Below are 27,988 nucleotides of genomic sequence, written 5' to 3' on the forward strand. Positions count from 1 at the left end.
GGTTTCATGTACAGGGTGAAGATGTAAGCATGGGCATTTGGATGGCAGCCATAGGACCTAAACGACACCAGGTAAGAAAGCGTCAGGTGCTGCCACCTAGTGGGAGGGAGGCTTCTATACGACGAATACTTCCCTGAGCAGAGGGCAGGTTCTGCCTCAGGGACCCTGGCTTTGGTGGGTATTAGAGTCCACCTTATTTATCTCTCACATGATAATTTTCTAAGTGTAAACCAAAGGGAGTGATATGAGTGAGAGTTCCCCAACAACAATGTTTTTGTGGTTGGTCAGAAATTCTGGCAGCTTTAAGACAGCATGGGCTGGCTTGTGCTGCTGGTGCCCGGCAGGGTGAGGCCTACGCCCTGGCACATTTACTGTTGAGCCAGAGAAGGAAATGAACCCAGTATGGGAGGTAAAGCACTTGCTTCATGTGATTGCCTTCTGGATCCCAGCAACTTCTACAGTAAATAGAAAGCTCACTAATGTGATTCCCATGTTCTCATAAAATTTCATTTGCTAGTCTCTTTTTTTCCCTGAAAACTTCAGTGTTTTTTTAGTTGACAAAGTAGTAAGGGGCATTGCTGGGCTCTGTGAGCTGTTGTAGTGTGCGCTGTTGGCTCCATGTCGTGGGTGGAGCACTGCAGGTGTCCAGGCACATTGTGTCTCCCCCGACAGCCTGTGGCTGTGGCTCACACATTGTCCAGGCACGCGCTGTCTCTCCCTAGGACAGCCTGTGGCTGTGTGAGAAGACATGTGAGACGGGCATGCTGTCCTCTCCTCAGTACTCGCCACGGGAGCTGAGGGCATTGTGGGAGCTGAAGGAGCGCTGCGGTGACCCCTGCCAGTGTGATGCCCGGTGCAGCGAGTCAGCGGGCAGCGGCTAAGGACAGGGCACGAGGATTGCCACCTTGAAGTCAGAAGGAAAAGCCCAATGTTTGGCAATAGGAAAATAATAAGTCTTTCTAGATGGTTCTTGGCTGGCACTTTAACCTGTAAGCAGTGTGATGTGTCTTAATGTTTGCACAAATCTCCTTAGTCAATTCATACTGTAGCATAAGAAAAGTTTTTACTTATATATTGAAAGATTTAAAAGATACCAAACTTTTTATAAAAGGAGAAATATTTCTAAGTCCTGATGCACTGTCTCTAATTAGAAATCCATCATGATTACTTTGTTAAAACATGGCCTAGTTCAGAAATTTTTAGTAGTAACTCAGTTTGAATCTCAATTTGGGTTGTAGAAATAGCTTAATGAGAGCAAGTGCAGACTTAAAAAACAAAACAATGCTGTGTGAGCAGTGGTCACTTAAACCAAAGTTTGAGGTTCCTGGAAATGATGTCAGACTTGGAGGATCTGACTGAGTGGGCAACCTTTTTTAAAATATGTCCATTTTTATACGATTAAATCAAGTTCCCTTTTGCCATTTAATCCAGATCCTGAAGACCATATGGTTAGCACTTGTATTGAACACTGAATTTTTTGTGAATGTGAATAAAACATCTCTCAGGGTTTAGTGCCGTGGAGATTTCTAAATGGTAGACACTTGGAGTCAATCCTTTTGCTTCCCTCCTATCGTTGCCTAATAATGGTTTAAAATGATTAGTCAGGTGATCTTCTGCAGAGGATATGCTCAGGTTGAGGTATAACTACGAGGCAAGGTATGACTAACTTTTTTTAAGTACTCAAAATAGAAGGCGTACACCCAGAGGAGAGCCTGTCTCCCCACTAACCAGCTTGATTTATTAGTAACTGAGAAGATAGCAGTCCCAATAGGAATTCCATTGAAACTAGTCTTATGACAGACCCTATGATGTCTATACTCATTCAACTAGCAAGCTTTTTTAGTATTTAAGTCTTCCCATAATGAGCTATATAAGATCAGAAAGTCATTAGTCAAAGCCTTTATTATTGCTATTATATATACAAGCCTAAATATGGTTTTTCCAGTGGGCCCATCAGTCTATCCACCATTGGTCGTTACCATCGCACTAATAGACAATCTCCATTTTCCATAGAATAAAACTGTAATGGCTTTAGGTCATTTTGTAGTTCAATTTCTCTGCCCGGCATCTAAAATTAGAACCAAGTGAGTGTGAATAAGTGCTGACAAGGCATGTTCTACATGCCACACCGTTGCCCCAGGAACAGTCCGATGGCAGGTCTTACTGTAGGGGACTTGTCGCTGGGAACTTACTTTGAGACTCTCATATGACAACAGAATATCTGACACAGGAACCTTGAGAAGCCGTGAGAGTAGTCCCTTCACCTTTTGGACTGTCATGGAGTCTGTCAAGGGAAAATAAAACAGCTGTCAACCAGCTCATGGGAGGCTAGGGCAGTGCAGTGAGGGAAGGGAGTAGGGAAGGCTGAGTCTTCCCCTCCTTGTCATTTGAAATGGAGCCAATCAATGTCTGACCCCAGTGGCACAGAAAAGGAGTGGCACCCCACTTGCTCAGCAGCATATACAGCAAGTTGGAGGGGGCTCAGAGCCCAAGGACAGTCTCCAGCCTCAGCTTCCCCTCTAAGATAACAGCGTGGACTAAGAGATGGCAGGGCCCCCCTCATCCTCACCTTCCTGCCACTGCTATAAGCAGCCCTGTGACACAGAAACATACAACACAACCAGCAGCTCTGGGAGTGAAACCAACAAGCAAATGCTTTGGCCTGTTCAGAACACGCTAGAATGTCTTTCCAAAGATAGGTTGCAGTAGATAGTGGATATTTTCATAAAAGTTAGTTTTGTTGAAGCTTTAGCTGGAGGTACAGCGATAGTGTGGTATACCCACAAATACCACAATGGAGTAAAATATTTTTCTACCAAATCATTTTTGTAAAAAGCTGTGCTTTTATGGAACTTGTGATAAATAAATGTTTATTTTAGAATAAAAACTGCCCTTGTTTGTATACTGGATATATAGAAACTTTGTAGGAATTTCATTCCACTTTGCTCTCATTTGAATACAGATGGGTTTCCTTATTTGGAGGGTGGCGAGTGAGGGGCTAAGCCTTGCACACCTGTGGGAAATGGCATATTCCTCATATGTGCCAGCCTCTAAATTGTATAGTAACATGACATTCTTAACATTTGTCTTTGTATCTACCTGTGTGCCTAAAGCCAAATTACATGTTTCCAAGCCTGTGTTCTAAGCTCCTGGGAGGAAGTACATGTCTCTTTGCTAAGGCCAGCATGGACTGTGATCCTCCTATCTATGTTTCCCCATATACATGACAGACACTTGCCACTAAGCCTAACTTGATTGGTTGAAATGGAGTCTTGGGAACTTTGTGTCTAGACTGGCCTTGAATCATGATCATTTCGATTTCTAGCCTCCTGAATAGCAAAGATTACAAGCATGAATCACCATACCCAGCCCACCAAGGGAGACCATTTCAGTGTGTCCATTAAAAACATCTGTGTAGGACAGTAGGAACTGAATATAGGAAGTCATCCTGCCCAGTGGCTGGCCGTTTAGTGCACTCAGGTTTGTCTCTTAAAAAGAGATAGAAAGACCCCAAAGGGAGGACTACAATCTCTGCCTAAGCCCCAGGGTGGCAACCTGCAGGAGGCTTAGATGGCCCTCCATAATCACATGTTGGGGTGGGGACTTCTAATTTAATAGAAATTTTCCTAGTGCATGTGACCAAGACCCAGGAGAGCCGAGTTCTCGGGGGCTGGGAAGTGCATGACTGATGATGGGTTAGTGACAGCAGTGGGTTTTAAGAGCCACGATTTTAGATACAAATGAATGCTTTAGCTCCAGCTGACTCCTATCTAAGCCTGTGACCCACAGCTATGAGGAAGGTAAAGACAGGTTCATTCTTACCTGGCAGTCGCTTCTCCAGAACTTGCTGGTCAAGCTGACTTGGGTATTTTATCTTCAGTGCTTTAAGAGAAAAAGCAAGACAAGGGGCTGGGAAGGTGGCTCAGTGGTAGAGTGCTTGCCTTACATGCATGAGGTCCTGGGTTCAACTCCTCAGCACCACATAAACAGAAATGGCTGAAGTGGTAGAGCACACCTTGAACTGAAGAGCTCAGAGACAGTGCCCAGGCTCTGAGTTCAAACCCCACAACCAACAAAACACTAATTCCCCCCCAACTTAGTTTATTTATAACAAAAACTAGTCTGCCTGGTACTGGTGGCTCATGCCCATAATATCCTAGGTACTCAGCAGGCTAAGATCTGAGGATAGCGGTTTGAAGCCAGCATGTGAGACTCTTATTTCCAATCAAGTACCCCCCAAACAAAACGGAACTGGGATTCAAAGTGGTAGAGCACTAGCATTGAACATAAAAGCTCAGTGACAGAGCCCAATCCCCGAGTTCAAGTTACATGACTGACAAAACAACCAGGCCAACAGTGTACTGTTTTCCCTTTCTCTTTCAGTATGCCCTCAATTGTAAGTGGGTTTAAGAAAAATCACAAATTTGCAAATGAGTGCAGTTCACAACTCATGCACCTCCAACATTGGTGACACCATTAAACGAGTTTAGCCTGGGAGTTACAAAAATACTAAGTGTAAGAATTTGATTGATACTGAAAAGTTCATATCTTTGCCACTCTCCTTGAGATGCATACGATCGACCAAGCTGCTGCTAGTGCATTAGCATATAAGTGCAAATACACACGCTGTAAGAGAATCTGGGTTCTTACTGAGTAGCTGATTTTTGAGCATGAATGGCTGTTGTACTTTGAGTTCCCCATCTTCAGGCGTGCCATATTCTATTGCAGAAAAGATAAGAAGGGGTGAATAAAGACCAGTGTCCCCAAAGGGAAACAATAAACATAGATCAGCGTCCACAGCACCTTCTCCTTTGCTAGCACAAGCCTGGCCACAGCTGCTCTGCCATGCTGCCATCAGCAGTGTTCTACTCGGGCCGAGGGAAGACACCCCATCTCCCTCAACTCACCTCATTGTGTATCCCAACTTCAGCCAGCCCCACAAAGCAAGGCGCTTGTGGACACCTCAAATGTTTACTCAGAGGTTTGGTGTAGGAAATTGATCCCTCCCCTTTGGACACCTCTGCCCAGTTTAGCCTCATGATTGAGTGCCAAGACTGGTCACTTGGTCCACTGCCTTTTCTGGAAATGCTGTACAGTGTTCTCATCTGTGGGACCCATCAAGACCTCGAGAACCAGACCAATAGAGGCTTGTTTTCTACATGGACATACCTATGACCATTTAATTTATAAATGAACAAGAAGTCAATAAAGCACTTTTCACAATACATCCTAATAGACATCACCTTAGTCCCTTGTGGGCATGTGCAAAGGCCTTGGGATACTGCAGCTGTGAGGGGGCAGCTGCCTCATGGCAGGTGGCACATAGTGTGGATACTTGGAACAAAGAATTTGTTCCCTACATTGCTTCACTGAGATATAATTTAAAATATAATCAAGTTTTCTTGTCTGCAATTCTTCATGTCATATGTGGGTCAAGGCTGCTGTGGGTTAACAGGAACCAAGAGTGTTGTAGTGAGAGGTATGGGGAATGGGGACACTGAGCCCCAGTACTGTAACTCCAGTACTGCTTCTGTCCCTGGCACTCAGCAGCAAAATGCTGACATCCAAGCTGCTGCCTTATAACTTTCCTTCTCACCCCTGTGATGGAAAATTCACCTAGAGTAGCCAGGAAACTAGGACAACTGATGGGGTAAATATGAATTCAATTCCTACAGGTGACTTTCCTTCCTCAGAGAAGCATTTATGCAGCAAGCTTGCATTAGGAAATATATAAAAGGGAAAGCTGCATAGGGCTGAAATGGGGTCAGTGGATAGAATTATCAGGACACAGACACAAGAATTCTTAGCTGCGAAACCCAAAGAACCAGGTGGCAGATGAGGAGAATCCACCATGCACAGCACATGCCAAACTGGGAAGAGGAGGAGCACAAGGCAGACCCACATCATCACTAGACCCTCACCTGGGTGCATCAGCATGATGCAGGGAGCGCTGGGAGACACAGTGTGTGCTCCCCAACCCCAAGTGGAACCCCATAGCTGAGGTGAGCACAGGTTTAACTGCTTGCCCTCCTCAGGCACAAAACTCCTTTCAGATCCCTCAGCAGTCTCCTGGAGAGACACTTGCTAGCTGCCTGCCCTCAGTGGGAAGCAGCCCCAATCCATTTAGGTGAGTACAGGGAGAGAAGCAAATGGCCCAGCTGGAAGGCTGTCATGGACTTACTGTCACAGAGAAGCTGGAATCTAGGGTGGGCAGCAAGAAATTCTTCATTTGGTCTGTTTCTGTCTGGATCCTGGTGTCCACCAGCTTTTTTCCACTCATTTCCAAAAGCCTTCTGATAATCTAGCTCTGCTCCACGTCGTTCCTCTGGGAAAATCTATGTTCATGTGACAGAAAAACAAGTCTGTGGAATAGCCTTTTTCTAGCAAGCTGCTGTGTTTTGTGCCCATCATCTGAGGAGAGGTCATCACACTTGCTCCTGTCCCTTTAACACTGCAGTTTACCCTTCTCTACCTGAGAGTATTTGTCCACTGAGCATTGCTGGATGATGTGGGGTCTCAAGGCTGCGATCTAGGGGCCAGGAGAAGCTGATGAGAACCACAGCGCCTGCCAGGCACGGCCTACCTACTCTAAAGCAGTCTGTTCTCTGCCTTCACTGCCCCAAGAAGAGGACAGTGTGCTAGAGTCCCTTGTCCCTTTGTCAGAGGGCAGCAGAGAGAGTTCTTTCTGGCACTGCCATATTTAATCTTTTTCTGTAGGACTGGGACACACATAAGCAAAACACATAAGGCTAATATTTTACCCTTTGAGAGACAGACATATCTGATACCTTCTGCAAGGTCCACTATCATTTTGTAGCTTTAACCCATCCATTTTCTAATCTGGAAAAGATCTAGCCAGGCTTGTGTTTGTAATCATGGTTACTGAGGAAGCAGAGATTGATTAGCTCATGGTTTGAGGCCAGCCCAGATAAAAAGTTAGTGAAATACGATCTCACTCAATAATCTGAGTGGTGATGAACATCTGTGATCCCAGCTACTTGTGTGGCTGGGTCAGGAGGATTGCAGAGGAACAATCTGAGGTTAGACTGGATAAACAGAGCAAGATCTTATCTCAAAAGAGGCCTCACCTGACATTTGTTCAGGGATTTCAGCTGAGCAATTTTGGCAATGATTAGCTGACGTGTGTTCTGCACCTCTTTGCTTCCTTCAGTCAAGGGGTTTCTGATGCAGGACAAGGCATGCAGGCTCTGCAACTTATCGAGCTCATTGATAAATGCCCACTGAAGCCCCACAAAGGCAAAGAAAAGGAAAACATGTCAGGCCATCCTTTCCAGATTCCCTGAACCACAGAAAAGCCCAAGTCCCCAGTTCCAACACAAGGCATCACACCCCAGCACCCCACCAGAAGAAAGACTTCGCTCTGCCACTGGCAGGAATGGTGGTCTGCTTTAAGTTAACTTCTTGCACAACAATTTTCACTTTTGAGAAGATTCAGGAAGCATCACCCTTCAATCTTTCTCAGAAGAAACCTTCAAGCTTGCCTGCCCTGAGGCAGTTCTTACTTGGGATATCTGATTGTCATTTACCACCAGGTACTGCAAGGCTGGGAACATTGATGTTTTACCCCCTAAAAAAATAGAGTTAAGGTTACACACTGCAGAAGTAAAATAGTTCAAGCATAACAGAAAGGGGAGTTCTCTGATGTTCATACCAATTCCAGCATCCGGAAAATGTAAAGAAGAGAGTCCAATGTTGGAAAGGATCAATTGTTCTAATCTGAAATCAAAAGTGTTAAATTTGATTACATAGACAGGACCTGTTTTGGTGTCCTTCTAGTCATCTGGAGCCTACCATTGGGTCAGGCTAAACAACTCATAGGCCCCAAGTTTATGTGAAGGCATTGGCACTGCCACCAGCCTCAAATCTCCATCCTTCAAATTATGTACTAAGTCCATGCTGTATAAGTGAACTTTAAAATTCTCCAAAAGGCACCACTCAGTTCAGGAATTATATTACCATCACATGTTGGCCACAATGTACAAGGCCAGTTACCTGGGCAGGTAGGCTATGAGGAATAGCTGGTTTTCATCGATATTTGGATTTGAGGAAAGGTCTAATAACTTGACTGTCTGCAGCACATCGGTCGGTCTGTTTGGGAAATAGGAGTTTCCACTCAAATTAATTTCACTTGTTTTCAAAGCTTCAGCTCTACTTCCCATTCCCCCGTTTCTGACCACAAGGACAGGTCTGAAGGACCCATGTGGTAAAGGAGATGCTCTGAGCTCAGTCAGGATGCTACAGGACCACAGATGTGTACTTGGACCTGATTGGGGAAACTGAGGAATGGTGATTGATCTCTGTTTATTCTTTCTTATAACTGCTTGTGAACCCACAACTATCCCAAAGTTTAATTGGAGAAATACTTGCATTTACCTATGTAATAAAACTGTTCTGCACCACAAGATCTAATTAGACTCCCTAGTAATTTAATATGTATTAACAAAAGAGCAGATGAAGAAACATTTAATTCATTTTAGAGAACACATTTTACGTATCTGGTGAACGAACTTCCATTTAGAAACAGAAGTCAGATGTTTATGAAAAGCAATAAAAACTTAATTTAGACCATGTTCCTATTTGTCTCTCCTACCTGGTTTCCTTTATTAGTGTTCCAGTTGACAGTCTACAGTCTGACTCCATTGAATGCAAGGCCTGTCCTCCCAGAAGCTAGCTAGTGTTAGATTTAACCAGAGGTGACAAGAAGTATGACCCCCATCATGTGAGTAGCCCCATCACCTTTCTGAGATGGAGATACCATTGGAGGCTAGGTACAGTTCCTGGAGGACTGGCCACTCTGGGGCACACCAAAGCACCTGGGAAGAAAATGGGAGTTCAAGGTTAATGTCCTCACTGCAAGAGCTCTACAGGCATTCCTTCCCTTTGTTACTCTTTCAGAATACAGTGCCTTGGGGACACAGTCACACAGGCTGTTTAGGCAAAATGGTGGTGGAACAATGGTAAAGGGAATGCATTTTTTTTTGGGGGGGCCATTATGAGAGTTTGAACCTAGGATCTTGCACTTGCTCAACTTGCTTGATAACAGCTGGTTCTGAACCCCTCCAATCCAGCTTTTTATTTGGTTGGTCGTGGGGCTTGAACTCTGGGCCTGGGTGCTATCCCTGAGTTCTTCAGCTCAAGGCTAGTGCTCTACCACTAGAGCCACAGCACCACTTCTACTTTTCTGGTGGTTAACTGGAGATAAGAGTCTCATAGACTCTTGCCCAGGCTGGCTTTGAACTGAGATCCTCTGATCTCAGCCTTCTGAGTAGCTAGGATTATAGGTGAGACAGCAGCTTGGAAGCACACTCTGGGGGCATGGAGGTGGTAAAGCCCTAGTCAGAGAAGGTGCAGGATAGAAGTACACGAGGCTGTGCCGAGGACCCATGAGTCCACTCCAGAGCCCAGCTCTCAGGAAGCAGGCCTTTACACAGAAAAGGTAAGCAGCTCTGCTGTTTGTCCTCTGCCTGAGAACATTAGCCTGAGCTATTTATCAATAGCTAAGGCTGTTGCCTTTAAAGATGCAGCATCTCCTCTCCTCATGACCCAATGTCATTCAAGACCCCAAAAGAAATTCAAATGAATGGAGGGAGAGAAGAACATGGATTCTGAGACAGAAAGCTCCACTTAAGGCTGGAGGTCTGCTCAAGTGGCAGAGCACCTGCTCAGCCCACATGAGGAGGCCAGGTTGAAATCCCAATCCTACCCCCCAAAAATCTACTTAACTACAATGACACTTTTAACTCCTTTCTGGCAAGCTGTTTAAGGAATACAGTTGTTTGGATAATAGGGTGATTAAAATAAAATCACCGTTACGCTTTAATTCCTTATTTAAAAAAATTAAATTGCTTGTTACTGTGTGATAAACCAAAGAAATGTGATTACCTCAGCCCATGTTATTCCTGTTTGATTCAGAACTAAAACTTTCAGTGTAGAAAATGTTCCGGTTAGAGACAGTGAGTCAGAGGGAAACTGTAGTTTATTTTCACTGTGAAGAAAAAGAAGATAAGAGGTGCTTATTACTATACAGGAGTCAGAACGCAGCCAGCCATGGAAAGCAACCATTAGATTTCATATGAGGGGTTTGGTGTGTTTTCACCTCAGGTGCAATCCTAGGGCTGGGGAGGGGGCTCAGTGGTGGATGCCAGCCTGGTCTATGCAAGGCCTTGGGATCCATCTCCTAGCACCATAAACGAAGAGGAATTTTATCAACCAAAGGGAGTCAAAATGAGTCCATCTGTACTGTTTGGCATCTGACCCGGCACAAAAGTCTTCCCGGGCTTGGCCCCATGTGAGCGGCATGGACCTGGCTGGGTGTGGCTCCGGTCACTGTAAGATGAAACCTCAGCATCAGATGTCTTACTGAGAGCTGCATGTGGGCTATAATTCTGCCTCCCCAGTCAGTCAGTCCTGGTGCTGTTAAGAGTGAATGAAAGGGGCTGGGGATGCGGCTTAGTGGTAGAATGCTTGCCTAGCACCCATGAAGCCCTGGGTTCAATTCTTCAGTACTGTGCTGTGGCTCAAGTGGTAGAGTGCCAGCCTTGAGCAAAAGAAGCACAGGGACAGTGCTCAGGCATTGAATTCAAGCCCCAGACTGGCAAAAAAAAAAAAAAAAAAAAAAGTTGGTGAAAGGGCACCCTCAAGTTCTCTTGAGAGTCTCACCACAGATTTGATCTTCACAGTCACTTTAAAATACCATTAAAAAACATTAGCCCACATTTCTAACAAGCAAACACCAGCATCGGTTTAAGCACATTAGCTCTGTTTGGGGCCATATTTGTTGAGATCTGAGTACTGTCACAGAAATTACGTGAAATTGGTTTGAGAACAAAAGGGGAGCCAGGGAGTACACATGGCTACAACCCCCAGCACTCAGGAGAGGCTGAAGCAGGACTGCGAATTCCAAACCAGCCTGTCTACAAGAAAGAGACAGAGAAATGAAAAATGGAGCTCAGTGGTGCAGCACTTGCCTAGCAGTGTAAGGTCCCGAGTTCCATCCAAGCACCACCAAAAAGTAAATAAAGGGGAGTGCTGAGCACTTGGAAAGTTAACATTCTGAGATTAAACAGATGTCCAGGAAAGTCTGGGTGCTGTATTCCTAGCTACTTAGGAGGCCAAGATCTGAGGACCACAGTTCAAAGCCAGCTGGGCAGGAAAATCCATGAAACTCTTTATTTCCAATTAAATACCAAAAAGCTGGAAGTGGAACTAACTGTAGTTCCAGTGGTGGTAGAGTGTTAGCCTTGAGCAAAAATGCTCAGGGACAGTGCCTAGATCCTGAGTATATAAGCTCTAGGACCAGCACATAAACACAAAACAAAGTTCAAAAAGCCTGAGAAACTGATGTTAGTAAAAGAGGCAAAGGCAAATACTTACGAAATTTGAATTAAAAGTATTTCAATGAAACTACAAGCACTTCTCACTGTGTGTATCTTCTCTCCTGGACTACCTACCGTAGCACCGCCAGTGTTCTACCTTTCACTGTCACAGGCTCGAGACACCATGTGCCTTGCCCCTGTCTGGACACACAGGTAAATTCCCAAGATGATGCCTCTGTGACTGTCTAAACATAACCATCAGTGTGCGGCCCTTGAAGTACTGTGAATCTGAGCTTTGAACCCACCAGGCAGCAACTTAGCCCAGTGGTTATCCCACCGAACCTGAGAGGGTCTACTCTGTGACAAGCAAGCAGACCAAGTCCATACCTGAGGTTAAGAGCCTCCAGAAGTGCCAGCTCACCAGCAATTTGAGTCACTTCATCCCAGGATGATAATAGGTTCTGAGACAAATCCACTTCCCTAATATCTAAAAGCACAGGTTAAGAAATGATTTGAAACCATTCATGGAAAACATAAAAGTAATTGCTTCGGGGCTGGGAAGGTGGCTCAGCGGTAGAGCGCTTGCCTTGCATGCTCAAGGCCCTGGGTTCGATTCCTCAGCACCACATAAGCAAAAAGAAAAAAGCCGGAAGTGGCGCTGTGGCTCAAGTGGTAGAGCGCTAGCCTTGAGCTGAAGAGCTGAGGGACAGCGCCCAGGCCCAGAGTTCAGGCCCCACGACCGGACCCAAAAAAAAAAAAAAAAAAGTAATTGCTTCGTAATTGTGGAGCATGGATTTTGTTGTTGTTTTGGTGCCTGTCCCAGCTAGGATTTTAAACTTTTCAGTTTACATCTGCTTTTCATGAACATATAGTACTTTATCTTTTCAGCTGTCCAGTTGTTGGGCTGGGGTGGTAGCTCAGTGGGAGAGGGCTTGCCTAGTCGGGTGCAAAGCCCTAGGCTACATCCCTAACACCAGAACAACCAGTTATCTACTGTTCATTCAGAACAACAATAAAAATTCCTTGTCAGTGGGACGCTGGTGGCTGATGCCTACAAACCCTACTCAGGAAAGCTGACAGGAGAATCACGGTTCAAAGCCAGCTTGGGCAGGAAAGTCTGTGAGATTCTTATCTCCAGTTAACCACCCAAACGCCTAAAGTGGAGGTGTGTTAAAGTGGCAGAGTGCTAGCATTGAGCAAAAAGGCTAAGCCCTAGGACAGATGGACACACACACACACACACACACACACACACACACACACACACACACACACACACACACACACACGAAAGTCTGTGAGATTCTTATCTCCAGTTAACCACCCAAACGCCTAAAGTGGAGGTGTGTTAAAGTGGCAGAGTGCTAGCATTGAGCAAAAAGGCTAAGCCCTAGGACAGATGGACGGACACACACACACACACACACACACACACACTGCATTGAGCAAAAACAGATGGACACACACACGGACACACACACACACACTGCATTGAGCAAAAACAGATGGACACACACACACACACACACACACACTGCATTGAGCAAAAACAGATGGACACACACACACACACACACACACACACACACACACACACACACACACACACACACACACACACACACACACACACACACACTCTGCATTGAGCAAAAAGGCTAAGGGAGAGTGTCCAGACCCAGAGTTCAAGCCCCAGGACAGATGGACACTCTCCCTCCCTCCCTCCCTCCCTCCCTCCCTCCCTCCCTCCCTCCCTCTCTCTCTCTCTCTCTCAAAAAGGCTAAGGGAGAGTGCCCAGGCCCAGAGTTCAAGCCCCAGGACAGATGGACACACACACACACCAGAGCCAAAGGCCATTATAAAAACCAGTTTAAACTGTAACCCCTTTGTAGTGTCTTTACAATAAAAAAAAAAACAACAAAAACATGGTTTATCAAAGGCAAGCAGAAGTGAGGAGTGGCTCAAGCTGATGTATTAAACACCTTGCAGCACTGGAGAACACCTAAGGTATGTGTGCCTGGTAAGCCTTCTCCCCAGGAAGCCTGGGGACACTTGTTTCTGGGGAAAGGATTCTGAGTGCTCCACTGGAGGCTTGGCCCTGTGGTGCCTGGGAGGGGGTCAGTGGGAGACACTGCATTTCAAAGTCCTTCTGGAGAGACAACAGCTTGCACAGGCCCCAAGGGAAGGGCCACTCCAACAGGACAGACATGAACAAAAAGGCCCATTTACCCGACTAAGACAGGCCTGTGGGCGGGACAGGGTATGGCAGGGTTCAGGGAAGGGTTGTGGACAGTTTGCCCTCTGGGAGAACCAGCCCCCCTCACAAGACTTTCTGTGAGCAGAGAACTGAAGGGAGCTGGGGTCAGCTGAGGGAAGCAGACCTGGGGAGGACACAGTAGTTCAGCCTAGACAAGGTCAGGCCTCTCCAGCGTGCCTGAAGGCATGGAAGAGGCTGACTGGGTACTGAAGACCAGGTTAGATCAAGAGGGTCCTGCCAGCCACCAGCCATGGGAACTACTAGGACTACTAGAGGGACCGGGGCGGAGCTCCAGGGTTAGGAAGTCCATGCAGCAGCTCTGGTGAGACAAGTGTCATTAAGTGTGGGCCTGTACATCTGGAACTGTCAGCTACTGAGGGAAGACCAAGCAGCTGAAGGGGCTGGCTCTGAGACACGTCTGGACATGGAACAAAAACAGCTGGAAAAGTAGAGAGGCGTGGGTGCAGTCATGCTGGGAGACAGTCTATGCTGGAAGCGCCAGGGCACCGGGCAACATCTTGCACAAGACAGGAGAGAGCAGCCACACTCTACCAACAGCTCTGCTGCCTGTGTCCCCAGTGCTGCCTTCCATACTCCACTCTCCCACAAGAAAACCCAGGCACAGAACAGATAACTATGTCACCTCATGCAAATCCATTGGAGTTTTAACCCAAACACACGGATCTGCACCGGGGCAGTACCACAGGAGCTCTGCTCAATTTCAGTGCCGCACTGCCAGGGCATTCCACACAAAGCTACTTCATCTGGCATCTCCTCATGAAGATAAAGCTGACCACAATTTGCTTCCTTTTGCACAATGGCCACACAGAGGTTGGGCAGCCTGCACTAGACTTGGCAGTTGGTCAGGACTCAGTGCTGACATTTTTATCTTCAGCGTAAACACCATAAGGGGAAACATCTACAGCAGTAGTAAAAGCACATGTCCACAGGGAAGGCCTGGGCCATGGGCAGCCAGAGCCAGGGTGCCCTTTTCTCAGTCAGGTGGAGGGCAGGTGGCAGAGGGTGTCTAGGGCCACAGCTGGCATCCTCCATCCTCTGCTCCTCACACTTCTGACACAGCTGCGTCCCCCTAACAGGCTTTTGGGAATCCTTTTTTTTTTTTCCCCTGCCAAGGGCTATAGGGACATTGACAATCTCACTAGGGTCATATAAAATTATCAATCCAGGCTGTGGTGGCCTGCTCAGGTTAGATACTCCTCCCTGAGAGCTCCATCTAAAAATTTCTACTTCATACCTCACCCAGTAGGGTGAGTCATACAAGCAGGCAGAGGGGCCTGGGATCATCACTAGTTTACCTGGATGCATGTGCCCTAGGTTGCTGGTAGGGAGAAAGTGGAGAGCAGGGCCTGGCCCTAGCCCCACTGGGAAGGGTCTGCAGGAAGCTCCATGAAAAGGATACTAGGACATGCTTCGGCAATCCTTCCTTTCTCACCAGCGCCACACACTGCACACTTCCTCAGAGAAATGTCCCGCAGCCTGCTCAGCTGACTGCATGAAAACAGAGTTCACATGTACACATAGGCATGGATGCTACCCATGAGCCTTGTTAAACCACAGCATTTCACACAAGAAAAGCTACTGAAACCTGACAGAAATACAAATACCTGCCCCTACGGAGGGGGCAAAGCATTACAAGAAGTGATAAGTTTAACCCTCCTCATTCCTGCCACAAGCTGCTCTCCCCACCCACCACACAGGATGTTGACCTCTAGTACTGGGGTTAGAACCTGGGACCTTGTCCTTGCTAGGAAGCACCCTACCACTCAGGCCATACCCCCAGCATTTTTTAGTTTTTCTTTTCTTACAGGGTCATGTGTTTTTGTCATAAGCTAGCCTCAAACCACAATCTTTGACCTTGGCCTGCCTCCACTGTAGTTGGTGTCACAAGCACATACTGCTATCCCCAACAGTTTCTCCTGAGCTGGCCAAAAACCACAAGCCTCCTGATCTTCACACCTGTGACTACCACAGGGCCCAGCTTGTTTATTTAATCTCACTTCCATGCCCCTAACTATTAGAGTACTTTTTCACATTATGAACTAGATGTAAAAAGTGTTCTATATCAGAGCCTCCTACAAGTTTTCTTTTCTCTCAGCAGTAGACCCTGTGGCAGTGGTGGAGCTGTGAAACATTCCTTTTCCCGTTCAGCAGTTTACTGTACACATGTACCATGTTCACTCCTCTGTTGAGGGTCAGCTTGTCCCTCACAGGCAGTCGTGAACAGTCTCTCCAGGGAGGCACCCTGGACCAGCCCCATGTCTTGCTTCAGTGCACTAGTACACATAGTGCCCACATCTCCCAGCTGCCAGAGGATAGAACCATGGCCTGCTGATTGGTGCCTGTCGCCTCCCTGGCACATGTTGCCATGCCTGGCTTGTCACAAAGCAGGACACGCCACCATTCAATACAAAAGGGCCAGAGTATTAGCCTCTGTTACAATGCGGTGAATATGGGCAAGTCAATGTTCTGAGTCCCATGTAGAAAACCCCATCAACCCCGTGCTAAAATAAGGATATTAATTAATCTATTCCTGAGATCTCTCTGATTTTAAGTCACTGGATAGAAAAAGTTACTTTTTGTCTGTTGTGGGGCTTGAACTTGGGGCATGAGCATTGTCCCTGAGCAATTCTGCTCAAGCCTACAGCTCTACCACATTGAGCCACAGTGCTACTTCTGGTTTTTTGGTGGTTAATTGGAGATAAGAGTCTTATGGACTTTCTAACTCTGATCCTAAGATCTCAGCCTCCTGAGTAGTTTGAATTATAGGTGTGAGTGCTACCAGTGCCCAGTTTGGATATTTATTTATTTTTTTATGTCTTTTGTACTTGAACTCAGGGCCTTGTGTTTCGCTTGGCTTTTTTTGCTCAACACTGGTGCTCCACCACTTGAGCCATTTCCTCAAGTCACTGTGTAAAAAGGACAAGCCTCAAGCATCCACGTTTTGTCAGGGGAGTTTCCATTCTCTACCTAGCAGACACTGGACCACTTACCTCTGCTGCTTTAAGATACAGTCAAAACCAACAGTTTCCACATCTTTACTTCCAATTCTAACAACCTGTTCTCTCTCATCATCCTCTGGCCCGTCTTCTAGCACATATCGCTTCTTTAGTGCAGTGAGAAAGTCCACTCCAAAATTTACCTTGTTTGGACGAATAAAAGATCCTCCAGTTGGGTACCTAGAAAAGAAATTAACATAGGAATACTGTCTTGCTAACAAGACTGGGCCAAAAATGCAATGTTCTTCAATCTAAGCAGGAAAAGTCTGAGAGATTCTTATCGCCAACTGACCACAAAAGGCCGGAAGTGAAGCTGTGGCTCAAGTGTTAGAGAGCTAGCTTTGAGCAAAAGGAGCTCAGGGACAGTGCTCAGCCCCTGAGTTCAAGTCCCAGGACTGGCACACACACACACACTATCCCAGGACTGGCACACACACACACACTAAAGACAAATCAGCACACAAGTGAAAGCAATACAATAGAGAAAAATGTATAATTAGTATAATTAAATATAAGGGTTATATGAGCTTACCCAACTATGGGAAGTCTCTTTGAATAGGTAAGAAATATGACTAATTCACATTAGAGGAAACAAAATATTAGATTACAAGAGAATGCTATTGTGCTAAAGATGAAAATATACTGCTTTAATTAATGAAAGTATTTCCCACAGAACTGGAAAAAATTCAGAAAAATCACACAAATCCAAGGACACGAGGGTTCACGTGACTTGAGGATGCTGGAAACCACCACAGTGCCCAGACAGATGGGGACTAGAATAAGCCAGGCCAATGGAATCCTTTGAAAATTCAACGTATAAAAACCTACTAACAAAATATTGTTAATATTTTAAAAAATGGGAACACAGTATATATATATATACACACACACACAATGGCAAAGGGATCATGTCTACATTTGGGCAAAGGCTGGGAATTAATACATCTGTTGGTAGAAGCAATAATTTTTGGGGGTCAGTTGTGGGGCTTGAACTGAGAGCCTGGGCTGTGTTCAAGCCCCACAACTGACCAAAAAAAAGCCTATTTCAACGAAATGAAAGAAAAAGCCCCTGGCAGACGGTACAAGTCTCTCCAGCCTGACTGCATGAGAAGACAGGCAAGGGGAAATGGGACAAGACAGTGGGCAGTCTGCACATGAACATTACTGCTGAGCCCATGTCCCTACATCAAGACCTCCATGAAGGGCTGCTGGGCATGCTCTGTGTCTGTCTCTTTCTGCTCAAGGCTAGCACTCTACTACTTTGAGCCACAGTGGATAACTGGAGATAAGAGTCTCAGATGTTCCTGCCATGACTGGCTTTGAACTATGATTCTTAGATCTCAGCTAAGATTACAGCCATGAGCCATCACCACCTGGCTTCTGATTTTTATTTTTTAAAGAATAAAACTCATTACCTGACTCATGTAATTGTAATCCCTCTGTATATCACCTCTATAATATCAATAAAATTATGAAAATTATGAATAGCATCAACAAATTAAACAACAACAACAACAAAACTCTAGCTGGGCGCTGGTGGCTCTATGCCTGTAATTGTAGCTGAGAAGGCTGAGATCTGAGGATTGCGGTTGGAAGCCAACCCAAGCAGGAAAGGCTGTGAGACTCTTATCTCTAGTTAACTACCAGAAAACTGGAAGTGGAGCTGTGGCTCAAGATGGTAGAGCTCTAGCCTTGACCAAAAACAGCTCAGGAATAGTGCCCAGGCTCTGAGTTCAAGGCCTACCACAAACAAAAAAATAAGAATAAATTTCTACAAAGACCAATAGTAAAACTACAAATAAAATCAATCTTTCAGAATACCCAAATTCTAAACCCTAACCGTCCCACAAGCCCAGCAAGCCTCTTCTCCATCCCTCTTCTCTACTCTTGAGTATGATCGTCACTGAGTAACCATGATGACACATTAGGAAACGTTACCTGCATTTAAAATACACAGTCCCTTCGTGGCTCCCATCATGTTTTCCTCTCTCAGGATTGTCCCATTCTACTCCTAACCAGAGTCCTAGCAGAACAAGAAAGGCACATGAGTAACAGAAGGCGGTAGAGATGCTCCATAGCTTTGTGAGCAGGTGCAAATTACAATGGGCACCATCACACACAGCATTGGGGGAGGAGAGTCTTGGGAACAAATGAGTTACCTGTACCGATGGAACTTTAATCAGCAAACACAAAGCCCACAAAAAAAAAAAAAGCCCACAAAGTCCACAATGGTAAAAATAAGAACAGCAAATTCAACTTACTGAGTATACTAAACATGGATGAATTCTGAAGATACCACGCTAAATGAATCAGGCCACCAGTCTAGAGTAAACCCTGTGATTTCACATAATGAGGGAGGGCTTAGAGGAGTCATTACCTAATTGGGCATGAAAATGGCAAACATGTAGCTGGAAAATGAAAAGCAATACTTTAGCTGCTACCCATGCTGGTGGGAATAAAAACTGGTAGAGACTCTTAAACGGTATTTGATAATTTTTTTAAATCACAGTTAAGCGTAGATACTCCATAGTAACATTACAATTCAACATTTTCATTTCTGGTTATATTTCATGTCAAAAGCTTATTTATGTACATATAACCTATCTGAGAATTATCACTTAAGTACTATAGCAATAGTAAAAGAACAATCTACTTGCTGGACGCTTGCTGAGCACCTGTGGCTCACGCCTGTAATCCTAGCTACTCAGGAGGCTGAGATCTGAGGATTTCGGTCAAAGCCAGCCCGGGCAGGAAAGACCGTGAGACTCCTATCTCCAATAAACCACCAGAAGTGGCGCTGTGGCTCAAGTGGTAGAGCGCTTGCCTTGAGCTGAAGAGCTCAGGGACAGCGCCTAGGCCCAGAGTTCAATCCCCATGACCGACAAAAAAAAAAAAAAAAAAAAAAAAGAACAATTGGACTGAACAATTACAGAACTGATAAACTGAATGTATTCATATAAGGAAATGCAATTCTGCACTGAGGACTATTACCACATGTAACGACATGGCGTCTTCCTTATGTCCTATGAGGCTGTTACATGAATGTGTTTAATTTTTGGAAAAGCAAACATCTACACTTAAAATGAAAAATCAGTTAACATGACCCAGCTACTCTAGAGGTGGAGGTTGGAGGACTGGAGTCTAAGGCCAGCCCAGGCAAAACCACTAAGTTATCCACAGATGCCGATTCAGAAAGCCCTAGAGAAAATAACCCTGATCTCCTAACTGCAGGACTGTACTCATGAATGCAGGTCAACTAGTCAGGAAGGCAGTTGACTCTCTAGACATCTTGAGGACAACTCAAGTTGTGCTGACCATATCCAAGATTTCCTATCTGCTCCCTGCTGACAGGGTGCAGCCCTGAGGATCGTCTGGTTAGAAGGATATCACTCAGTATTTGACCAACAGAGAAGAATTTGACAGATCAGCCGGACAGTGGACCAAGGGCCACACAACACAGTTCACATAATTTGTATGCAGTGTGAGAAGCCATCTTCGCACTGTGCAACACCTTTGTAGCACTTATGACACAGACTTATGCATAGATGTTATAGTCTACTCTCTGCTTTCATCTTGTAGAAAGATCCTGCCAAGCACTGGTAGTTCACATCTATACTAGGTACTCAGAAGAGGAGGATCAAGGTTTGAAGCCAGGAGGGGCAGTAAGACAAATCTAAAGAGACTGTTATCATCAATTAATAGAAGTGTGGCCCAAGTTGTAGAGCACCAGCCTTAAGGAAACAAAGCTAAGCAAAAACACAAGGCCTCAAGTTCATGCCCAAGGACCAGTGTCAAAAGAAAAAGGGGGAAGGAGGGACGGAGGAAGAGATGGAGAGGGAGGAACAGGAGGAGAGAGGGAGGTCATAGGTAGGTAGAGTTCCCCAAAAGACAAGTGTTAAAGTTTGCTTAGAATAGATTTTTTGGGGGGGGGGCAGTTTTAGGGCTTGAACTCTGGGCCTATGGGCTGTCTTGAGCTTCATTTGCTCAAGGCTAGTGTTCTGCCACTTAAGCCACAGGGCCACTTCAGGCTTTTCTGAGTTATACAACTAGAGATGAGTCTTACAGATGTTCCTGCCCAGGCTGGCTTCCAACTGTGATCCTCAGAGCTCAGGAGTAGCTAGGATTACATGCCTGAGCCACTGGCGCCTAGCTCTAGAATTTTAAGCTGAGCGCCAGTGGCTCACACCTATAACTACTTATAAGTCTAAGATCAAATGATTACCACTTAAAGACAGCTGAAGCAGGAAAGCTAGTAAGACTCTTATCTTCAATTGACCACTAGAAACCTGAAAGTGGAGCTGTGACTCAAGTAGTAGAACACTATCCTGAGCAAAATGGCTTAGAGACTAAACTGAGGCCTGAGTTAAATCCACAGGACCAGCACCAAAAATAAATAAATATATAAATAAAATTAAGGTTGACAAGATAAAATAGAAACACTAAGTACTTACGTAACGTATAATTAAAACCATAGAAATAACGCCATTATTCTAAAGCTATTGCATACAGGAAGTATAAGACAATTGTCAATTTCCTTATAATCTGTGAACATAAAACACATATACACACACGAATACCTTAACTCACCTGCCACAGGTGGAACAACACCAGAAAAACGCACAGTTGCTCGTTCTCCATTGACTTCAACTCTTCGGCCAATGATACCTGACACCAAAGTGTCACTCATTATAAGACAGCCAGATCCAAAATACGAGATCTAAGGGTGGGAAAACCACACTGATGAGAATTTAGATTATTTGAAAATATTTGTTTTATTTATTTCAGGCAAGATCTTTTATCACTATTTTGTACAAGTTAGTCTTGAAGTTGGGCTTAATGATCCTTTGTTCTTAGCCTGTGTAGTAGCTGGGATCATAGGTGGGTACCACCACACTCAAAAGACTGTTTTTTTTTTAACCTTCACATAGTATTCTCCAGGTCAGTGATTCTGACCAATTTACTATTCACGTTTCGATGAAGAACCCAGTAATCTTATGTCACATATTTTTATTTTCATTTTACCTTCCTAGCTACACACTGATATTTACGTATTTACTAAATGTTGTTTAACTCTCACTAGTTCACACTGGTTTATTCCATCATTTACTGAAAGGGGAACAGAAGGGAAGACTAGAGTATGGAGAAAAAGGTAAAAAGTCAGGCAAATGGAACGCTTTCCTCTGCTCAGACACAGAAAACAACACAAGTAACACATAACAATTCAAGTACTAAACACACAGAAAATCAGAACCCTAAAAATAAAGAGGTCTTAAAAGGTACCTAAGGGGTGCTGGGAAGGTAGCTCAGTGGTAGAGCGCTTGTCTTGGCATGATGAGGCCCTGAGTTCGATTCCTCAACACCACATAAGCAGAAAAAGTTGGAAGTGGTGCTGTGGCTCAAGTGGTAGAGCACTAGCTTTGAGTGACCATGCTCAGGCCCAGAGTTCAGGCTCCACAACAGACCATAAAAACAAAAAACAAAACAAAACAAAAGGTACCTGAGGGACAACCAGTTTCCCAATCCCATTGTTCACTCTCCTGAGTGGTCTTTATTTTTTCTTTACTAACTTTTTTTTTTTTTTTTTGGGTCCGGTCGTGGGGCCTGAACTCTGGGCCTGGGCGCTGTCCCTCAGCTCTTCAGCTCAAGGCTAGCGCTCTACCACTTGAGCCACAGCGCCACTTCCGGCTTTTTTCTTTTTGCTTATGTGGTGCTGAGGAATCGAACCCAGGGCCTGAGGCACGCAAGGCAAGCACTCTACCACTGAGCCAACTTCCCAGCCCCTTACTAAGTAAACTCTTGAGGGGGAAAAAACAAACAAAAAACAAAAAGCACCAAACCAAACCCCCGACACGGAAAAGGTACCTGTAGGCTTTGGCACTGGTGGCTCATGTCTGTACTGATGGCTTCTAGGAGGCTAAGAAAGTCTATGAGACTCTTACCTCCAATTAACTACCAAAAAGCTAAAAAGTAGAGCTGTGGCTCAAGTAATAGAACACCAGCCTTGAGTGAAATGAGTGGAGGGCCAGTGTCTCAGCTGCTGAGAGAAAATTATCTTCTGTACAAGAAAGGCAACTAGACCCCTCCAGCTTCACAGGAAAGCAGAAAACTGAGCAATGCTTGGCACAAGGCAAACAAGTGTGCTTCTTCAGCAAGCAAATCTAACAGAAAAACAAAGAGGGAGGAAGCTGAGCATGATGGTATACATATGTTAACACCAGCTCCCAGGGACATCGAGTAGGGTAATCAGTGACTGAGACTAGAAGTTAGCAAAACTCCTAGTTACTCAGGAGATTGACATCTAAGGACCATAGTTCAAAGCCAGCCTGGGACAGGAAAGTCCATGAAGATCTTATCTCCAATTACAACAACAACAACAAAAAAAGTGGGAAATGGAGCTGTGGCTTAAGTGGTAGAGCACTATGCTAGCCTTAAGCAGAAAAGTTCAGGGACAGTGCCTAGGCCCAGAGTTCAAGCCCCACAACTGACCAAAACAAAAACAAAAATAAAAACAAATAAATTTAAAAAAAACAGCTTATCAAAAAAATTAAGAGTAATGTCAACCAATTGTATTGTATAAATGTTTGTGTTGAAGGGTTAAAGTTTTTTTTTTAATTTAATTTTATTTGTGAACATACTGTACAGAGGGGTTACAATTACATGGGCAGGATAATGCGTACATTTCTTAAGTTTTGAGGCAGTGACCACTTGTTGCTTGTTTCTGTCTAACAGAGCAACACGTGGTGGTAATCCAAACACCTGGTTGATTGTGTGCCTTTATAACTCTGCAAATCCTTAGCTCAGGGCCTTCCTCCTGGGCTCCGCTGTGTCGGAGTGTAGGACCAAGGCCCAAGCTGCAGCCCATTTAAATAAAACAGCTGTAGAGCCTGACTCTGGGTGGTCTTCTTGGTGGGGGTCCTGCGACCTTGGCATAACAGTGTGTGTGTTCACCAGTACTGGGGTTTGAACACATCCTAGAGTTCTTGGCTCATGTTTTCCCATTTAAGGCTAGCATACTACCACTTGAGCTCTATCTCTGTCTCCATCTTTTGGTGGTTAATTGGTGATGAGTCTCACAGATTTTGCTGACTAGACCCTGAGTTCAAGCCCAAGGACAGGCCAAAAAAAAAAAAAAAAAAGCATGAAAATAAAAAATTCAACATTGGCTACTTGGTGATATTAAAGAATTTTTACAATTAAAAATAATTTTAGCTGAATTATGATACTATGGTAATGATTTAGTTCTTTTCTGAGAAAGTGGCTGTGTATCCCAAACTGACTGTGAAATCTTTTTTTTTTTTGGTCGGTCCCCGTGGGGCTTGAACTCTGGGCTTGGGCACTGTCCTTGCGCTCTTTAGCTCAAGGCAAGCACTCTACCGCTTAAGCCACAGCGCCACTTCGGTTTTTCTAGTGGTTTACTAGAGATAAGAGTCTCATGGACTTTCCTGCCCGGGATGGCTTTGAACCATGATCCTTAGATCTCAGCCTCCTGAGTAGCTAGGATTACAGGCGTGAGGCACCAGTGCCCGGCTTTGACTGTGAAATCTTGATTCTTTCCCTAGCCTCCTGAGTGCTTGGATTGCAGACATGGGTCACCATGCTCAGCTTGGTTAAAATGATATGTAGTAGCTGGCCATGAGCGATGCGAAAAGACAAAAGGAATCTGAAATAGAAGAGGAGATCTCAAGGTCTCGGAGAAAATACTGTAATTCCCAACTCATATTAACTTCAACCCTATGGACTGGATATAGATAGAATTTTTTATTTTCATTTTTTTGGTCAGTCGTGGGGCTTGAACTCTGGGCTTGGGCGCTGTCCCTGTGCTCTTCAGCTCAAGGCCAGCGCTCTACCACTTGAGCCACAACACCACTTCTGGTTTTCTAGTGGCTTATTGGAGGTAAGTTTCCTGGACTTTCCTGCCCGGGCTGGTTTTGAACATCGATCCTCAGATCTCAGCCTCCTGAGTAGCTAGGATTACAGGTGTGAGCCACCGGCGCCCAGCTTATAGATAGAATTCTTACAGTCAATCTTAGTAAGTACTCAAACTCCAAAGGCTAACACTGTCATTCTCACTACAAAGACAACTTGCTTCCAGTCTATTTTCAGTGTTTTTGTAACAGGCCCATGAATTAACTAAAAGCTTAGAGAAAAGCCTGGCATCGCTGCCTTGAGATGAAAAGCGCAGGGATAGTGCCCAAGCTCAGAGTTCAAGCCCCATGACTGACAAAAAAAAAAAAAAAAAGTAAATAATGAAGGTCAATTGTGGTGGTCAAAAAAAGTAAATAATGAAGGTCAATTGTATAAATTGGAGAAGTGAAGTTCAGGTTTGCATTGGGGAAAAAGTGTAATACCTGAAAGCAAAAAAAATGACTGAAAGCCAGGTGCTGGTAGCTCACACATGTAAGCCTAGCTCCTTAGGAAGACAAGATCTGAGGATCATGGTTTGAAGTCAGCCAAGATCTTAACATCATGAGACTTGTCAAAAATTAACCAGCAAAAATAAGGAAGTGGGACTGTGGCTCAAGTGGTAGTGTTATATGGGGATTCAATTGTGAGATAGAGAAGCCACATTTTGGGAGGTAAGCAGAAAAGTCCCTGTAGCTCAAGTGGTAGAGTGCTAGCTTTGAGCAGAGAGGCTTGGGGACAACGCCCAGGCCCTGAGTTCAAGCCTCACAACCAACAAAAAAAGAACAAAGCAGAGACAGTGTCCAGGACCTGAGCGCAAGTCCCAGGACTGGCACAAAGAAAAAACAAATAGGCTAGGAATGTGACTTAGTGGTATAGTGTTTGCCTAGCATGCATGAAGCCCTGGGTTCAATTCCTTAGTACCACATAAACAGAAAAAGCCAGAAGTGGCGGTGTGGCTCGAGTGATGAGCAAAAAAAGGTCAGAGACAGTGCCCAGGCCCTGAGTTCAAGCCCCAGGGAAAAAAAAAAAAAAGAAAGAAAAAAAGGAAGACTAAGGTGTGTAACTGAAGTGGTAGAGCACAAAGTCCTGAGTTCAATCCCTAAGCCATCATAAATAAACAAAACAAATGGAGCATATTTGAAGTGTATTTGTGACTTTTCTGAACAGCTGCCATCGAACTTTCCAAAACCACTGTTCCACAATCCATCTAAAGTATTCCCAGTGAATGTTAAACTGTCACATTTTGGTTTTCTGGTTGTCCATATCTACTTTTGGAAAAACTGTCATTGCACATTTAACCTACTACAGGTATTTCTAATTATCCTTCCTACTTATATTCCCAGCAAATGCATATACTTCTTTTATAAACTTTGAAGTGTTAAACTAATTTTTTACACACTCCCCCTAAATACCTTATTAAAAGGTACAGTAAACTGACTTAAACCAAATGGGGAAAACCTCACCAAAATATAGTAACTATTACTAGTTTTACTGGTCAATGTTCATTTATATATTACAAAAATATGTGAACTCTGACATGATATAGGATGTTTGCTTACAGACATCACTTTAAGAGTAAATAATCTAACTCTGCAGGGTAAAAATTCTGATCTAGCCGGGCGCTGGTGGCTCACACCTGTAATCCTAGCTACTCAGGAGGCTGAGATCTGAGGATTGAGGTTCAAAGCCAGCCTGGGCAGGAAAGTCCATAAGACTCTTATCTCCAATAAACTACCAGAAAACCGAAAGTGTCACTGTAGCTAAGTGGTAGAGCGCTAGCCTTGAGCTGAAGAGCTGAGAGACAGCGCTCAGGCCCAGAGTTCAAGGCCCACAACTGACACAATAAATAAATAAAATAAAAATTCTGATCAAGAGTCAAAGTATGTGTGTGTCTATATTAGAGCTTGACTGAACTCAGCCTCTTTTCAGGACCAGGCACTGCTACTTGAGCTATGCTGCCAGTGTTAGCGTAATGCCCACCTTTGGTCTTCAGGGCCACCTGAGCTCCTCCCAGCCCAGGAGTTCCTGCCCTGCAGCTGGCCACTCCCTCTCTCTACCCAGACCCACCTGGGCACCCACCTACCTCACTTCCTGCCTCCAGACCCTCCTGCTACCTGCGTAGGGACAGATGCCAAATGGGAAATATGGCCCCTCTAATAAACTTTGTAATAATCTTTCTCCTGTGTCTGCCTGCCTCCGGTGGTCCCCTGGAATGGACGTGAAGGATCCTTTCAGCCAGATCAGGCATTTTGCTAATTGGAAGTAAAAGTCTCTCAAACTTTTCTGCCTGGACTGGCTTTGAACCATGATTCTCAGATCTCAGCTTTGTGAGAAGCTAGGGTTTCAGGCGTTAGCCACCAATGCCCTAAAGATTTCACTTTTATCCAGTGAAACTGAAATATGGATATAGTGGGCCTAAGTAGTGCCATTTGGTCCTCACGCTCCTGGCATCTTCACAGATGATGAGGGCTTTACACCCGGTTCCCCAAACCCTAGAGGTGAAAAAGGTCATTCTCTACATTGCAGATCCATTAAAGTTTTGCCCTTGACTGGCCCTGACCGTTGCCCTGGTTTGCTTTGCTTAAGTATAACACTTTATTAAGTTTCGCTTTCCACTCCAATCATGTGATTTTTGCCTTATTTGCTTTCGGGGCTGCAGGTTCTCTGGGACTCGAGTCCGCTAGCAGACTGCTGATTCCGCCTCTCAAAATGTGGCTTCCATCTGGCTGAGTGAATTCCCCGACTGAACAAAGTAGCGCCTGGAGGTTTTTCTGAAGAGCATTGTTTGTTAAGGGCCCCCTGACACTGCTAGGCAGACCGACCGAAAGGGGAGCAGCAGCATCGGCGTCATGTGGCAGTGACCCTAGCACCGGCGAAGGAAGCGCGAGGGGCCGTGCCCGGCTTCTGAGGATGAAGGACGGCCTCGGGTGTACCGGCAGATTACAGCGAGGAGGCTGAGGGGACGGCGCCGGGGGTTTCCGGCGGAGCAAAGGTCCTCGGTCCGACAACGCGAGCATAGCGGCGGCCCGACGGCGCCGCCGCCTACAGAGGGGCCCGGCGGGTTGATGGCGCTCCCCGTCCGCGGCGGCGGCAGCTCCGGCCCGGAGCGGGGCCCGGCCCGCGGGCCGCCTGGGGAGACGGCCGCAGGGCGGCCCCGGAACCCGCCCGTCGGGGCGTAGACCACGAGCGGCCGCGCAAGGAAGCCCGGGTGCCCACACCGGGGCCGCGGCGCTCCGGGCACGCGGGCGCACTCCCGTGAGCCCCTCCCGCCCCGAAACTCACCTCTCGGGGCTCCCGGGAGTCCACGCGACCGTACCCGACACGTCAAACCCCCTCGCGCTAACCAGCAACGCAGCTTCCGTCTGCGGGAGGAAGTGACTTCACAAGAAAGCCCTGTCCTCCCGGGAGTGAAAGCCGCCGCTGCGAAGACAGGAAGTTGGACAGGGTGGGCGGCCGGAAACCCAGTGAACCGC

At 45.5% G+C, this 27,988-nt stretch overlaps 2 protein-coding genes across 12 annotated transcripts in view; one reads left to right on the forward strand and one right to left on the reverse strand.

The window, feature by feature from the left end:
• B3galnt2 (beta-1,3-N-acetylgalactosaminyltransferase 2) overlaps positions 1 to 27,801 on the forward strand; it is a 49,990-nt gene extending 22,189 nt beyond the window's left edge. For 2 of the 8 annotated variants that reach the window (XM_069998098.1, XM_069998097.1), the window contains exons 11-12: positions 15 to 71; positions 723 to 8,593. In XM_069998098.1, coding sequence (XP_069854199.1) covers positions 15 to 71; positions 723 to 881 — 216 coding nt within the window. In that variant the 3' untranslated portion in view covers positions 882 to 8,593. Of the gene's footprint in view, positions 1 to 14; positions 72 to 701; positions 8,594 to 11,476; positions 11,550 to 27,174 lie in introns of those variants that run through there. The other 6 variants (XM_069998099.1, XM_069998100.1, XM_069998101.1 and 3 more) reach the window with 6 other exon arrangements.
• On the reverse strand, positions 1,976 to 27,878 carry Tbce (tubulin folding cofactor E). 4 transcript variants are annotated; one of them, XM_069998094.1, is made up of 17 exons: positions 27,798 to 27,878; positions 21,198 to 21,327; positions 18,549 to 18,633; positions 16,605 to 16,790; positions 15,014 to 15,102; positions 11,724 to 11,823; positions 9,904 to 10,006; positions 8,758 to 8,834; positions 8,014 to 8,109; positions 7,673 to 7,737; positions 7,524 to 7,588; positions 7,089 to 7,241; positions 6,182 to 6,335; positions 4,651 to 4,719; positions 3,823 to 3,882; positions 2,193 to 2,284; positions 1,976 to 2,068 (listed from the first exon to the last, which is right to left on the reverse strand). In XM_069998094.1, exons 2-17 carry the CDS (start codon positions 21,295 to 21,297, stop codon positions 1,976 to 1,978), a joined length of 1,587 nt encoding a protein of 528 aa, XP_069854195.1. In that variant the 5' UTR covers positions 21,298 to 21,327; positions 27,798 to 27,878. The 4 variants fall into 4 exon arrangements, with proteins under 4 accessions (XP_069854195.1, XP_069854194.1, XP_069854196.1 ...); XM_069998093.1 differs by having other exon boundaries at positions 2,049 to 2,284; XM_069998095.1 differs by lacking the exon at positions 4,651 to 4,719 and having other exon boundaries at positions 2,049 to 2,284.
• Positions 27,879 to 27,988: the final 110 nt, after the last annotated feature.

Source organism: Dipodomys merriami, unplaced genomic scaffold, assembly GCF_024711535.1.
Source record: "Dipodomys merriami isolate MVZ:Mamm:240054 unplaced genomic scaffold, mDipMer1.0.p SCAF_51, whole genome shotgun sequence".
Taxonomy (NCBI): Eukaryota; Metazoa; Chordata; class Mammalia; order Rodentia; family Heteromyidae; genus Dipodomys; species Dipodomys merriami.